This window comes from Trichoderma breve, chromosome 3, assembly GCF_028502605.1.
Source record: "Trichoderma breve strain T069 chromosome 3, whole genome shotgun sequence".
In the NCBI taxonomy this organism is placed as follows: Eukaryota; Fungi; Ascomycota; class Sordariomycetes; order Hypocreales; family Hypocreaceae; genus Trichoderma; species Trichoderma breve.
Genome location: NC_079234.1, coordinates 761,249 through 776,483, shown reverse-complemented (window position 1 = coordinate 776,483; position 15,235 = coordinate 761,249). Strand labels below are relative to the sequence as shown.

Below are 15,235 nucleotides of genomic sequence, written 5' to 3'. Positions count from 1 at the left end.
ACCACTTATCTAATTGACTCAGTTGTTCATAAAAACCCCTCTTTGTCCTCTCTAGTCATGGGTCTCTTATCCTCGTTTGCCTCACCCAAAAACGTCCAAGTCTACGCCCTTCCAACGGGGTGGGTACATTTGCCCGACAAATGGCTGTTCGAAGACGGCGATGATGATATTATGAAAGCACGAAGCCGCTTTCCTGACTATAGCTTCCTCATATGCCATCCATCGGGAAAGAATATTCTGTTTGATGCTGGCATGCCAAAGGTGCGTCCTTACCTGAATACTCTATGTATCCTATATGTGAAGAGAACAATGGCCCAGGCTGACCCTATCTCAAACGTTTAGAATCTAGATGTCATTCCGCCACTCAATCGATCCATCGATCACATCTTTGAGCCCCAAGTCCCCAAAGATGCGCGCGATCTGCTTTCCGAGGGTCCAATCGCGCCAGACTCCCTAAGTGCCATCGTACTTAGCCACATTCACTTTGACCACATTGGCGACCCTTCGACATTTCCCGATATTCCTTACATCACAGGGCCCGGAACAAAAGAGGCTGCATTGCCAGCGTATCCCACTAACCCGAATTCCACGATGCTGGGCTCGCTCCTGGATCGTGACAACTACACGGAGTTGAGCTGGACGAAGGACAAATGGACTTCCCTGGGCCCTTTCTCACACGTTCACGACTTCTTCGGCGACGGTAGCTTCTTTATTGTTGACACTCCAGGCCATCTCCCTGGTCATGTCATTGGATTGGCTCAAACAAAGCCCGATGAATGGGTTATCTTGGGTGGTGATTGTTGTCATCATCGCGCTCTGCTCAATGGCAGCCGTCAAGTGAGCCTTACAGGATGCCCTGGCGGAACCAGCATGCATAAAGACACAGCTGTGGCGCTCAAGTCCATTGAGAAGCTCAGGAAGCTAGATCAGGACGAGACTGTATTCGTGGCGCTTTCTCACGATGCGAGTCTGGAGGGGAAGATGCCTGAGTATCCCGAGTCCTTGAACGGGTGGCGGGAGTCTGCATGGTGGGGTGCAATGCGTCAGGAGAGATTGCAACCAACAGCCGCGTGAGATGGAGAGTTAATGATGGAAGACTGTTGAGCAGAAAAAGTACATAGTCTGATGTAGGACAGGCGCATATCACTAAGTGTATTTGTCAAGCGGGGGACAGAAAAACCGAGACTGAAAAGATTACGAACACACGCGCCCCAAATATTACGCCTACAAATCCTAACTCTTTAAGCATCTACTACGGAGTACTATATCTATATTTCTCTAGTAACTGCTATTATATCTATACTTCTTTAGTAACTGTTGCTATAGTTATATTTCTCTAGTAACTGCTACTATATCTATATTTCTCTAGCAGCCGCTATTATATTTATTTTTATATACTACTTGTACTGAGTATTATTTTTATACTGCGTCAGTTTAATAAACCAGCCAAGTACTTATCTTGTTGAATGTATGCACTTAATCATTTTGCGGTCTCGCTTTTTCTGACCTCGGCTTGCTTGTATAACATAAATCACACCTCGTTTTTCTTTCCAGTTTCAAGAAAACTATGGATGCATATGTGCATGGCCTCTAGATGCCTCAACAATGGCCCTCTCACCACCCCTCTCGCCAACCAAAAGCATGTCTCAAAAGATCTGCACCGTTTTGATCCAGTGCATCACACCGTCTCATGATCGTCCCGATTCTTACCTCGATCGTCGCCCAGATGACCACCCCGGCATATGCAAGGTTACACGCTGCGAGACCCCCTGCAAGGCGATCACTGGATCGCCTAGTTACACTTAGACATATGCTTGATTCCAACCAAGACATCAGGCTATTCTTCATTACTACAGTAAACAATCACTGCATTCATGCACCGAAAAAAAAGTCTATGCATCTCGTTTCATTTCAATTTCATTCTTGCTTCATGGATATCTCGCTAGCAGTCATCTAGATATATAAACAATTGTATCCAGCATATGAATGTATATACATATATATATAGCCTCAGCTTTCACGCCTAAGCGTTGACCATGGCATGGTAATTCACCGACGGCTTCTTGACGAAGCTCTTATCCTTACCCGTCGCCTTGACGCTGTCAGCATAAGCGGTTTGCAGACGGTCCGCATCATCCTGAGTAATCTTCAGGTCAGGCACCAAGTTGGGACGCAGAATCTCAGTCACAATCTGCGCCCACTCCCATGGCTCGGCCGTGCCGCCGGGCAAGCTGTTAAAATACTCCCAGCCCATGACACCGCCAATCTGGCCGTACTCGTTAACCAGCGAGATGATGGTGGTGTTGAGGTTGCTCGTGGGAATCCAACCGCCTCCATCAGGGGTCGTCAGCTGTCCTGCCACAACCGTGTCGGGCGTGTAGCCATTAGCCACGATGCGGTCGTAGTCGCTCGTCGTCGACATGCTGCCGAAGCCGCTGTAGAACTGTGTGTTGTACCAGTCAATGTTGGAGGCCTGCGCAGCCCTCAGGGAGTTGTAGTTGAAGCCAGAGAGGTTGGAGCTGTTCTCCAGCGCCGACGCAACAGGTGCCAGTGTGATGAGGAAGTCTGGGCCAAAATCTGCCCTGAGGCGAGCAATGAGGCGCGTGATGCCAGCCAGGCTCATGGGCTGCTCGACGTCGAGATCCATGCCTTCGAGCTGGAAGTTGGTGATGACATCGCGCAGCTGGCCGTAGTAAAACTCAAAGGTGGTCGAGTTCGTAGAGTCCAGCGTCTGTGTGTTGAAGGATCCGGGGGCAGCTCCGCCCACCATGCCCATGACCTTGACGCCGGCCTGCTTCATCGTGATGGTCTCATTCCACAGGGTGTAGAAGTGAGGGTCATCGGGCGGGAAGTCGTTGAGGTGCACGACACCGCCCTGGTTGATGTGGAACGAGCACACAATCAGATGCGTCAGCGCAATGCCCTTCTCGTTGATGAGCGGCAGCATCGAGATGGGGTTGTTGTTTTGGTCGTGAGTCGTCTGGAAGTAGACAATCAGACGCGGCAGATCAGTCGGCTCGGCCCGGAGGTTCTTGACGGGGCTGGCCAGCGACAGAGTCGCCAGCGCGGACGTGAGGTAAACAAGGACCGACTTCATCGTGAGACAGATGGCTCCAACAAAGCTCGGGGGGCTGGATAAGACAAGCAGATGAAGGCGTCCTCCAGATTCCCATCGCCAAGACGGCACGGGGACCGACTTATATACGTGCAATCATCCTTGCTACTCCCTTTCTCTCTCACTCATGCATCCACTACCGGATGAATCTGCCCCAACATCACATCGAGGGGGCTTCAACTTACACGTGCTCCCTCTCACTTGGCAGCCTTCACTTCCGCCGGCATTTAGATTCAGATTCGGGCCTTTAGACTGCCAAGAACCTCCTCCTGCTCTCTCCCCCTCTCGAAAACCCACTCACAGCGCCAACACTCGCATGAAATTCCAATAATCGAGAGCCCTCGACCCAAAGCCAGCTTCTCCCTTCGGAACGCTCAGGTTCATGCAACCTTCCCGACTCGGCCACGCCAAGCGTCAAATGTTAAAAGTCAAAGGCCGTTCCGTCGGCACGGGAGCGGGGACCTGGCCGGGGGTCGTCCAGGCTGGAATCTCATAGGTGCGTCTGTTTGCCAAGGTTGTGTCTTGGTTGCCACGCTAGAGCAAGCACTTATCGAACCTCCAGGCGAATTAGCCGTGGCTGCAAGTTTCCATCACCACGATAGCGCCATTCCACACGCGCCGTACTCACGGATATGGCTGCCAAGAGCCGTTTCCATCACAGAAACGGATACTCTTTGGGATTAATGGGTGCTTTCCTTGCTATATTTGTGATAAGGCGGCATCTGGCTTCCGAGAGTGGCATGAGGCAAATCTAATCACTACGGGCGCCACGAACCCCTGTCCGTCCGTCATCTTTTGAGACAACTGGGGATTAAAGTTTCGCCATAATGTTATTGTCTCATAGTAGTCAGATGCGCCATTGCACTAATAATAAATCAACAAACCCAGGATTCCGCAATTAAGGCATGCTGGAGTCTTCATAGGCTGCGCAGAGCTGCAGAGCAATAACCCTATTTTGGCAAAATCAAGGCATCCGGTCAAAAGTGACAAGACAGCGGGACAAAGCACACACAACACGTGCAGGGCCTGACAGCCTGCTATATTTGTTTAATTAGCGGAGTGGGTACTCGTGCATGTCTGCAGCATCTCGGCAACCATTACTGTTGCTGTCTATGTACATATGTGTCATAGTGAGATGCAGAGGAAGCGCGCTTCATCCCCCTGGCCCTTCAAGTACATGTATCTATTGCTATCGTTACCCTCGTCTCGTCCACGGGTATCTTTTGCTAGCTTATCCACTATAATCCGGACTCTCTGCTAATCATCGACTACTGCTATCTCTACCGCATAGATCGGCATCATCTAGATGGATAAGGTTTCGTATATCATGTAAGCTGCTAGGTATGTGAATTCATACTACCTTAGTGTTCGCTAGACAAAATGCACTCGCTATGAACTCGTACTCTGCCACCATATCCTCGCTCTAAATAAACAAAGGCCAAAGAAAAACGTCATGTCCAAGTCGTAAGAGGAGCCTCCGGGAAGTCTATCACAGAATCGAGGCACCGCCTGAAGCGTCTTCGTCAGTGCTTGCGTCTTCATCGGCACTTGTTTCGTTGTCAATGTCTGCTTCTTTGCTGATGCTTGCTTCTTTGCTGATGCTTGCTTCTTTGCTGATGCTTGCTTCTTTGCTGATGCTTGCTTCTTTGCTGATGCTTGCTTCTTTGCTGATGCTTGCTTCTTTGCTGATGCTTGCTTCTTTGCTGATGCTTGCTTCTTTGCTGATGCTTGCTTCTTTGCTGATGCTTGCTTCTTTGCTGATGCTTGCTTCTTTGACGGGGCTTGCTTCTTTGACGGGGCTGGCTTCTTTGTCGGAGCTTGCTTCTTTGTCGATGCTTGCTTCTTTGACGGGGCTCGCTTCTTTATCGGTGTTCGCTTCTTTGGACTCGGACTTGGGATTCCCATCCTTCTTCTTCTTTTTCGTCTTCGTCACCTTCTTCGCAGGGCCAGTCGATTGCGCATGAGAATCCAGGAGCTCCAAAAACATTCCACATTTCCACATGTCCACCATATATGCGATTGCATCACATTGCATCAGGTCGAGCATCTGCATGTATCACACGAATATATAAGCGCGGGGCCATCAAATAGGTCATTCTACTTACTGCCTTGGTCTTCTCCGTACGCCCTTCACTCGTGAAAAGCACACAGGCACCTTTCCGTCTCATCATCAAATTGACGGTTTCATCCGTAAGAGGTTTGAAGCCAATCTACCTCATGTTAGTCTTTTTAATCGCACTCAACGGGGGTTACAACTCACCCGAGTGCACCTTCTCCGAGCCAAGTTGCATTCGACACAGCACCCGTTGTTGGCAACTGGACAGTGTCAGATTAGTAGAGCAATCATTATTTAGAGGCGTAGTTTGTGACTTACAGGAATCTACTCGGCATAGATATCTGGGATCCCCGTCTACTAAACCGAATGTGCAATATAAACAGGGCGCTGTGCTAGAAGACGTCAGCTCGTGATCGCGATCAAGAAGGGAATACGACAAACATACTGTATTAGGAAGCAATTATCCGTCCCAAAGTCAAGGTTAAGGTTAACGCTTGGATCGAGTTTGGTCCCATCTTGCTTTGCAGCTGCTTCTGGTCCCGGGGGCTGGTGCCTTGCTCCCGCTACTCTCGATGCAGAGGCCAGGGGCGGCGCTGCAAGATTTCGGTTAATACGTGTAGCTATATATTGTCGGCAGGACATGCAATCAACATCAGGGCGACGATGCGTATGCGTAGGGCATGGATTGTCTGCGAATGGAGAGTTCGTCCTTTGCATATTAGGTGGCATTGTTTTCTTCGCTTCCTGTTTGCCGGCTATCTTGCCGTCGCCGGGTTTGGTGTTCATGCGGTTGAATAAAAGTTCGGGGGCTAATGGTCAAGAATTAACGATAGAATAAATGAAACCACCTCCTGGAATGAATGGAATATCGCCTATTGGTGAGAAGAAGAGGTGCAAGAGACAAGTTTGCACAAGCTCGGTGCACCGTGTTGAGATCATGGCAACACGTGAGGGCCAACGTTCAAGGTTGTCTCTTTCTCGTAATTGTAAACTCTACTTGCACGTTTACAATTTTCGTTCACATTACGAAAAGGTTTTGCCCAATCACCTAGACAACAATGACCCTAATAATTTAGGCAAGTTATACTTGAGGAGTTGTAAGAACATTGAAGGTGGCTCTATTTTCTCTAGGGATTCGCTAAGGCAATCCAACATACTTGACCCTATCGCAACCTGTCAGTACATGTACCTAGTGAGAATACGGCACAGTCCGGATTCAGAAGATATCCGCGATATCTAGCCTTCTATTCCATTTATAACATTTGAAATACCCTGAAATATCTACCCACATATGTAGCATTGTGTTAGACAAGATGCACAAACGAGCTGACAAAACAGGGATCCGTCCACGCCCCATTCACCCTCCTAATTGAAGCATGATATACTTCGAGCCCGGCCAGCCGGTTCATTACATTTACGAAATAAAAATGCGTGCCAAAGATGCCCAACACCGACATGCATCAGTAAAGATCCCAACATAGTATACGCCATGATAACCATTCACAAGTCCAACAAACACCATCGATCCCACCAGTTCGACCACCATCCATCCGCTGCCCATCACTACTTCATGTAGGTCAACATCGCCACTCCGACCACAGGCACCAGTGCCGTCCCCAACACCTTGAGCATCGAGTTTCTAACGTGAGGCCCAATCACGTTCTTTAGAAGCGCCTGGAACTCGGCCGGCGCATTACCTTTAGGGTAGCGCTGCTTAGGAATTTCCTTGCCGAGGAACGGACAGATTTGCTCCCAGCCAAACCCGCCTTCCAGAGTGCATGCCAGAAGCTGGTCCTTTGGAGCCAATCTCTTCACTTTTTCGGCGCTGCAGTTTCGTACGGCGTTAGCTTTCCGCCGCATATACGTCAGAATGGAAAGGGGACATACTCCAAGATGTTATCTCTCTTCGCATCCTCCATGCCCGCTCTCAGGCCCTTTCCATGAAACATGACCTGTTCAAACGCATCATGAAGAGTAACAAATACTTTGATGAAGCTGTCAATGTATTGGATAACATTCAAAGGAAACTTCTTTCCCGCCTCGATGGGCTCTGCGATGCTGTTGTATACTGATCGTTCCCAGGCGTCGACATCGCGTTCGACGATCATGAATTTCGCATTGGGGTAGAATTCGATAAACTCTTCGATGAAGAACTGAGGGATCTCGACGATGGCCTAGTGATGTTTTCATCTGGTTAGCATATATAACCCCCAAGTCAAACGTATGGGGATGAGGGAGGGAGCTAAGCTCACATCGTAGTTGGCGAGCCACTTGTCGAATTCGGCCTTGCCGTATGGTTTTCCAGCGCCCAGGTATTTGCACCGCAGAGACTCTTCGAATAGCTGGAGATGGGTGACACCCTGTTGGACAACTTCGTACATGTGGTAGGGCTTGTATCCGAGCATCTGGAGAGCTTGATATAGAGAGAAAGTTCCAACACTAAGAAGATCGATGACGCGTTAGATAGATAACATTAAAACATCCAGAAAGACCAAAAGAACATACCGGCTGCGGCTGAAGACAATTAGCTCCTTCTCCCTCACCTTTTCGGGTGTAGGGAGTCTGTCGATAAGGCGAGACATAGTGGACTAAGTTAAATAGAACGGATGCTAAAACGACGATGGCTTCTTTTGGTGTTGAGAGAGTTGTGGAAACTAGAGCGTATAAAACTACAGAGCACAAGAGCCATAGTTGACAACTCATGGCCTTAATATATCAATGTCCCATGCTGAATTACAAGGCAACTCCAGTTATTACAGCTGGAATCTCGATGACAGGGGCAGTACTAGCCCCAAAGTCTGTCCGAACCTGATTCGTGATTCCATTCGGCTTCGGGCTGATCAATCCTTTCAGACTTGAACTGAGTCTCCATGACGTGGGCTGATTGGCTTGCATCGAAAACCCTGGGCTGGGCTACCAGGAAATGACGCTGACGGGGCGTTGGTAGGTGCTGGGTGAACTGTTAGCATAGCCATCTTCAGCGCACGATATCTCACCCCAGAGATTAGTCTGGAAGTCGAAAAAAGACTCATATCATGACAACAACTAATGGAACTAATTTCTCTCGTACATAATCATTTGCAGAAAGAGCGAGCAAATCCGGGCCAACATTCTCTCATGCCCTTAACAGTCGGATATGAAGCTGTTCTGAGGGGGATTCCAAGCAGTAAGCTCTAGTAAAGGCGGTTCCATCTACTAGGGGATAGCTCTAAAGCTACCGATGGGCCGAGCTCGACAATTGTGTCTGAAAATAGACCAGCCTTCCTCCCAAGGGCTGACACGATGCATGCGACGAAACCGAGATTGTAGACGGGAAGTTTATTAAAAATGTGAGGCTCTACGCTGGTTCGTCGACGGTACGCGTATGAGGCCTCATGGCAATGTTAGTCAGGCATTCCGAAATAGCATGGCCTGCTCGCGCTGCATGAACTGCGGATAGATGTGGGAAATATTCGATAGTTTGTTTGTTTTCACGGGGCTAGCCGAAGAACACGAGCCAATCTGTCGGGAGATACCGAATTCGAGACAGCACGACCAAAAGAGCCTCCACTTGTAGGATCGTGTTATATCATCTTGCTTACTACTAGTCAAGCAACAGGAAGAAAGAAGTGATATCAAATTCCTCTCATCATTTTTGACGAGAACTCGTCAACTTTGTCTCGTTCCTTGAATAGGAATAGGTAGAGAGGCAACATAAGATACAAAACTATCCGTACACATTCGGAACTAGACATTGGGACAATGCCTCGCCCTACTTTGGCGTCTTTTGTTGAATGGCTTGCTGAGTGGCTGCGCAGCTCGTGTCCTGGGCTCTTTGTTTGCGCCACTTGCATGTGTCAGAAACAAGCCTCTGCCAATGAACTGCCAACGAACTAAAGGATTCGGCTCGATCCAACAGAGATGAACGAACTGATGCCGTAAGCAGCGGTCTGCCTCGGATCGGTATATGTATTGACCGGACAGGGCTCTTCTTTTTGCACAGTTTCTTGCCTCATTTCATAGAATCGTTCGTTCCCCCGAGAGCGGAATAGCTCCTAACACGAAAAGGTTGCCACTTTATCTCTTCGCCCACAGTGTGGTGTCACGATGGCATCCAATCTGAGGGGGCACAATCTTTTACATGTTACATTCGCCTGCGAGATATATAAAAGCCGCCGAGCCTGGAAGGGCACCAAGAGATATGCTTCGTGGGCCGCTGCGTGGGAGGCATCTGCAACATGCAACATGTGCCTGCTCGCTCGATAGAGCCGACGAACCGGAATATTTGCAATTCAGGCAAACAAAATAGCTTCCCCACGCGTTAAGAGATTGCAGCCGCGCTACAGGCTCCCAAAGCTTGCAAGCCTCCGTAGAGACCCGTAATGGAGATGGCACCTCCCGCTCCGTGAGCGATTTCGGGGAGGGGGACCAAAGATCATGGGGGAGGCTTTTCCATTCTATCGAACTCGGGAGCATCTCTTGTCATCCCATTATCGGCAGCAAGCAAGCCAAGAGCCCCCACCAGCGGCCAGAAACTCGGGGTCAGCCCTGGCTCGATTTCTGTCCTTGTGTGGGCGTGGGCGCGTGCGCGAAGATGTTGAGTTGATGGATGAGAATTAGGAAGAGACCGGGGAGACCAGCCAATAAGAATCTGACGATAAGCAGCCCTGGTATGTGGCGGCTAGTGTGAGCCTTTTGGGCACATGTTTGGAGATTCTCGCGCGCCCTTGTACTTGTACTCCGTAGTTTGAATGGACTCGGGTACAGTACGGAGCTCATGTCGTGATGTTTCTAAATTAGACAGGAGACGGGCAGACGGAGTAAAGGAGCGAAATTGGCCTACATGTACATGAAAGCGGTTATCAAGCGCGTTTATCGATGGATAAAAGTTGGTGGGAATGCGAGGATTTTCTTTTGCATGTGGCACAAATCGTCTCACACTCGCGCAAGGCTGGCTCGGTTTCAACATCGTGTGGTGTACTACGATACCATACCTTGTCTATTTCTCTTCCTTCGTTTGGTGACATTTGATGAATGTCTCTTTTCTCTGCACTAGCCACGGTCTAATGGTGCATTGCAAGAGGTATTAATTTCCCTTTTGCCGTGAGCAGAGTCGCATCGTTTTGCAGGGAGCATGTGTTTGGCCGAGCACTCGCTGGTTTGGCAGCCCAAACGGCTCAAACTGCAGCCGACAGCGCTGAACCGAGACAAGAAGCCAAGCTGGAAGCGTCATTCTGTCCTCGGTTCAGCTTCGTCGTTCGGAGTCTCCCTAGTTTTTGTTTTGTTTTCTCTGAATCAGCCAAAGGGCAGAGCTCGGCATCAACGACCGAAGAAAGTATTACTCGTAGTTAGTTATCTTAGTAGCCAATATCTGCACTGTGCTCACATGTCAGACTGCCGCTTGTGGATGCAAACGGGCACTGATTCGCACGCGGCCACAGGCGGCTGTAGAGGTGGATGCCCTCTCGCGTCCGTCGCAGGGCGATACGATACAACACGATACGTCCATACGATTTTACTCGTACTCTTCATTGCACGCGAATGGCGGCGTAGGCCAAGAAGACACGGGAGTACTTTGTACGTACAAACAATCAGGCAGCCTGGCTTCTCTCCTTTCTTCTTCTTCTTCTGGTTCCTGGGCCTATGCGTCGTGCCACGTCCCTGACATACACTCGGCGTAATCCGATTCGATCCAGCATCGAAAACATAACGTAAAAAGAAACCAAAAATACGTGGCCGACGCTCGTTCTCGGCTCATCGCACCGCCTGGAACCAAGGAGCACTGCCGGCAGCTGGTTGATGCCATGGCCCGTAATATTTGATCTCGTTATGCGGTGGAAGGGAGTACCTGAGCTAAGGCGCGGATACGCCGTCGCTGGCATGAAGATAGCATTCTGATCCATTTGACCCCATTTCGTAGGTACGAGTACCGGTTGTACGGTTAGTGAAGGTGTCTCAGTCTGTTGCTGTGCGCACAGCCTCACCAGCCACTCTTGGTGTCAAGGATTAAGGAAGAAACTGGATTCACTTTTAGTGTCAACTTTGATGTTTTGCTTTATCCGCATGCGGTGGCGCCCTTTTTGTGTTCTGTAGTAATATCTGGCCACTCACCACTGTACTAAACCTGGATTACTGTATGTAAGGTCAGATCTGAGCAAGGCATGTATCCATGTAATCCTTACTAAAGCCAGGACGCACATGCATCGGAGGGCTAGGCTGTCTGTCAGACTGATGGATGCTACATGTACCTTGCCTGTAGGAACGAGTACCAAGCAACATGAAAGTAATGGACCTGCTGGAATTGATCACGCCTGCATCTCCGCAAAATGGAAAAATAGCCAGATCGTGGGAAAACAACTCAAAACCACAAACAGAAACCAGTCATATCGCGAGTCATCGGATGGTAATCGGAGCAGAGCGACTGGCTCCAGCACCGCGGCGTCGAAAAACTTGGTGAGGCGTTTATGTAAATTTTTAGGGTCCATGGCAATCAAATGCAATGACACAAATCAATGAGCAAAGCCTCGGGGCGTGCAGCCACTCAGCATCCAGAACCGGCCGAGACTAGCGGTCGAGCAGCCACCAATTGCCTCTGCCAGAGGCCCCTTATCAGGTACTTGTGGATGGAGTACAGTGTCGAGGGAGGGAGAGGACTGGGAATGAGGTACCGAGTACCGGAGGCCAGGTATCCATTGGGAAGGGTCCGGGTATTCTCAATTCTCACAAGCCAGAACGGACGATCGTTGCTGTGGCTGGGTTCTTGTTGTCTCTCGCTCAACCGGAAGAAAGGTGAGAGGATGCAGTTGGTTGTGGCCGGATAGATGACGGGATAAGTGTGAGGCGTATAGTAAGCAAATAGAGAGAGAGAGAATAGTTCACATGAAAAGAAACGTAAGAAACAAAAACATGGAAGCAAAAAAGTAAAAGGCCGTGTGTGGTGGTGGTGGCTCAACTCTCCTTGGGTCTCATTACTGCAACCTTCTTGACGGTATTACCACGGCCTTGAACACAGTACAGCCACCACATGTACCGCTACTCTCCATCCATGAGCTCATCAGAGACCCCGTACCTGTACCAGCAGATCTTGGTGCCAATCCCTCGTCATCAGTGTACCGGTACCGTGCAATCTGGGCTTGCTTGGCCCCATGCCGGTCGCACTAGGTGGCACCAAGATAGCAGCAACTGGGGCCTCATGTGGCGATACCCATCCCCTAGCACAGCAAGTACTCCATGATGGTGTACTCCATACTTGTGCGACAATACGGGGGGAAATCCCGACTCTGGGGCTGAACGTGAAGGTACCCGGTTCCGTCTTTTTTCTTTGGCGCTGATGCTTCCAAACACATATAAACCCTCGCCGCCCGTGTCCGTCCAAGGCAGCGATTGTTGATACTGCATTGCATTCCATTTGATTGCTTCATTTTTAGTCCATTTGTTGGTCTTTTCTGAAATACCCATATACCGGTATACATTCGTATATATACAGCTGGTTGAACTGCACTCCGCTCGCATTCAATCTTCCCCACTACATCATCACATCTTTTCTTTCTCCCACAAACAACTTCACACACAACCGTCATCATGGCCAACCGGGAAATTCTGTCGTCTCGAACTGAGACTCTCAACAAGTACCTGAAGCTCGACCAGAAGGGCAAGATCATGGCCGAGTACGTCTGGATCGATTCTACCGGCGAGACTCGATCAAAATCCAGGGTGAGTTTCTCCAACATTTTTCCTTATCTCGACCCCTGTCACCGTCAGCTGCATTGTGCATCGCAAAATGCATGCAAAAGCAAAACCCCCCGACTTGTCCCGTTGCCCCGCCACCTTAGTGGGAAACAATTCGGACAGGGGGGGCGACTCGGCCTGGGCGAGTGGAAGCAATCATGACGCCACAGCTTGGCTGCTGTGGCTATTCTCTTGGCTTGCTTTCTGCTGGATGCTCGATGTTCGTTCTAGCAGCGATAGTTTGCCTAGTAGCGGTTCGTCATGTCGCTATTGGGTCTGGCTATCGCTGCTATTTCTGGCATCTTGACTCAGCCCCCGAACCAAACCCGCAATACGGGCGACCCGCTTCAGGGTCTGTCTGGGTCTGTTCTCGGCCTGTGATGACTTGATTCGCCCTGCCTCGGCAAGCGTCGGGTCTGGCAATTGATCATCAAAAGGGGTGACGCGATGACTCGCGCCTGTGACGTATCGAGACAATGAAATCAAGCTTGCTGACTCTCTTCGCGATAGACGCTCCCTGAGCTCAAGGACAAGGAATACACCCCCGAGGATCTGCCCGTCTGGAACTTTGACGGCTCTTCAACCGGCCAGGCTCCTGGTCACGATTCCGATGTCTACCTGCGCCCTGCCGCCGTCTACCCCGATCCTTTCCGTGGCTCTCCCAACATCATCGTCCTCGCCGAGTGCTGGAACGCCGACGGCACTCCCAACAAGTACAACTACCGCCATGAGTGCGCCAAGGTCATGGAGGCCAACGCTGCTCTCGAGCCCTGGTTCGGTCTCGAGCAGGAGTACACTTTCCTCGACCACGATGACAGGCCCTATGGCTGGCCCGTTGGCGGTTTCCCTGCTCCGTATGTCACCTGTTCCACATGACGTTGGAAAATAGTTGAAGCTAACCTCTTGGTACAGTCAGGGTCCCTACTACTGCGGTGTAGGCAGCGGCAAGGTCGTCCTCCGTGACGTCGTTGAGGCCCACTACAAGGCCTGTCTGTGTAAGTCTTGGATTGCATCATGACGTTGCTTTTGGAACAGTTTGCTAATGCAGGTTTTAGATGCTGGCGTCAACATCTCCGGTACCAACGCCGAGGTTCTCTCAAGTCAGTGGGAGTTCCAGGTCGGCCCTTGCGTCGGCATCAACATGGGCGACGAGCTCTGGATCGCACGTTTCTTCCTTGCCCGCATCGCCGAGGACTTTGGCGTCAAGATCTCCCTGCACCCCAAGCCCATCAAGGGTGCTTGGAACGGCAGCGGTCTGCACTCCAACTTCTCCACCAACCAGATGCGTGAGGAGGGTGGCATGAAGTACATCGAGGAGGCCCTCAAGGCCCTCGAGCCCCACCACGCCGAGTGTATCAAGGAGTACGGTGAGGACAACGACCTCCGTCTCACCGGTGACTGCGAGACCGGCTCCATCGAGAAGTTCAGCTGGGGTGTTGCCAACCGTGGCACATCCATCCGTGTTCCTCGCGAGACTGCTGCCCGTGGCTGCGGTTACTTCGAGGATCGCCGTCCCGCCTCCAACGCTGACCCTTACCGTGTCACCAAGATCCTGATGACCTCAATTTTCGGCAAGGCCTAAGTCTTTCTCTGACTTAGAAACTGTGGATGGTTGTGGGGAGTTGAGGGGATGATGTGTAGCGTGGCGAGGAAAATTCTACATATGGGGATGTAACATTACGGATACTAGGGAGATGCACTTAATATGACTTTGAGGGAACAAATGGTTTGGCGTATGGGTTTTTTTTTTCAACAACATATATCATGATGACCGGGGGAGTCGACTATTAGACATTGCTAGCTGTGTACGCGGCTTAGATTCATTTTACCAATGCGACATTGAGGGCTTAATAACAAGCACCTACACTTCACTACTTTCTGCCTCTTTCTTGATCCATGCTGTGCCTGTGACTTCACGTATCCAAGGGACAAGGGTTCACGCTGGATTTTAAGCTTAATTTGTTCCAAGCCTTGAAGAAATCTGGGGAATACCCATGTCTAACCCTTATCATTTCCCATCGCGACATCCCAGTCCGGGCGTTGTGGCTGTTGAGCCCATCTCCCATCTCCCCCTATCGGAGAGCTCCACAACGCGATAGACAACTTGAAGCAGCCTCACTCTGGACAATTTGATGAAGAAATACACAGACTATTGTTCGTTGAGTCTTTTTGAAGAGCTTTATGAGTTATATAATGGTTGTTGAGTACCTAGTTGGAACCTTGTTGCTTCAATGCTATTTGGCGTAGTAATTGGCTGGTAGCCACTGCAATTTTTTTTAAAGATGGCCCGACAGGGCGGGTCGGTGGCTGTTGACACTGCTCTGTGGCATGTCTTGTAAAAAGCCTATCTAATTGTT

General features: G+C 50.1%; 5 protein-coding genes across 5 annotated transcripts; 2 read left to right on the top strand and 3 right to left on the bottom strand.

Moving 5' to 3' along the window:
* Positions 1 to 57: 57 nt before the first annotated feature.
* On the top strand, positions 58 to 1,074 carry T069G_04666 (metallo-beta-lactamase superfamily domain-containing protein; the record flags this gene model as incomplete). Its single annotated transcript, XM_056171876.1, has 2 exons — positions 58 to 261; positions 343 to 1,074. The coding sequence occupies 2 exons, from the start codon at positions 58 to 60 to the stop codon at positions 1,072 to 1,074; spliced, it is 936 nt and encodes a 311-aa protein (XP_056028734.1).
* A 949-nt stretch (positions 1,075 to 2,023) lies between these two features.
* T069G_04665 (uncharacterized protein) lies at positions 2,024 to 3,097 on the bottom strand (the record flags this gene model as incomplete). The annotated part of the gene is made up of 1 exon (XM_056171875.1): positions 2,024 to 3,097. The coding sequence occupies one exon, from the start codon at positions 3,095 to 3,097 to the stop codon at positions 2,024 to 2,026; it is 1,074 nt and encodes a 357-aa protein (XP_056028733.1).
* Positions 3,098 to 4,604: 1,507 nt separating this feature from the next.
* On the bottom strand, positions 4,605 to 5,126 carry T069G_04664 (uncharacterized protein; the record flags this gene model as incomplete). Its single annotated transcript, XM_056171874.1, has 1 exon — positions 4,605 to 5,126. One exon carries the CDS (start codon positions 5,124 to 5,126, stop codon positions 4,605 to 4,607), a length of 522 nt encoding a protein of 173 aa, XP_056028732.1.
* Positions 5,127 to 6,734: 1,608 nt separating this feature from the next.
* On the bottom strand, positions 6,735 to 7,753 carry T069G_04663 (uncharacterized protein; the record flags this gene model as incomplete). Its single annotated transcript, XM_056171873.1, has 4 exons — positions 6,735 to 6,996; positions 7,059 to 7,345; positions 7,424 to 7,610; positions 7,677 to 7,753. 4 exons carry the CDS (start codon positions 7,751 to 7,753, stop codon positions 6,735 to 6,737), a joined length of 813 nt encoding a protein of 270 aa, XP_056028731.1.
* A 4,978-nt stretch (positions 7,754 to 12,731) lies between these two features.
* On the top strand, positions 12,732 to 14,460 carry T069G_04662 (glutamine synthetase, catalytic domain-containing protein; the record flags this gene model as incomplete). The annotated part of the gene is made up of 4 exons (XM_056171872.1): positions 12,732 to 12,863; positions 13,389 to 13,732; positions 13,791 to 13,873; positions 13,934 to 14,460. The coding sequence occupies 4 exons, from the start codon at positions 12,732 to 12,734 to the stop codon at positions 14,458 to 14,460; spliced, it is 1,086 nt and encodes a 361-aa protein (XP_056028730.1).
* Between the last annotated feature and the right edge of the window lie 775 nt (positions 14,461 to 15,235).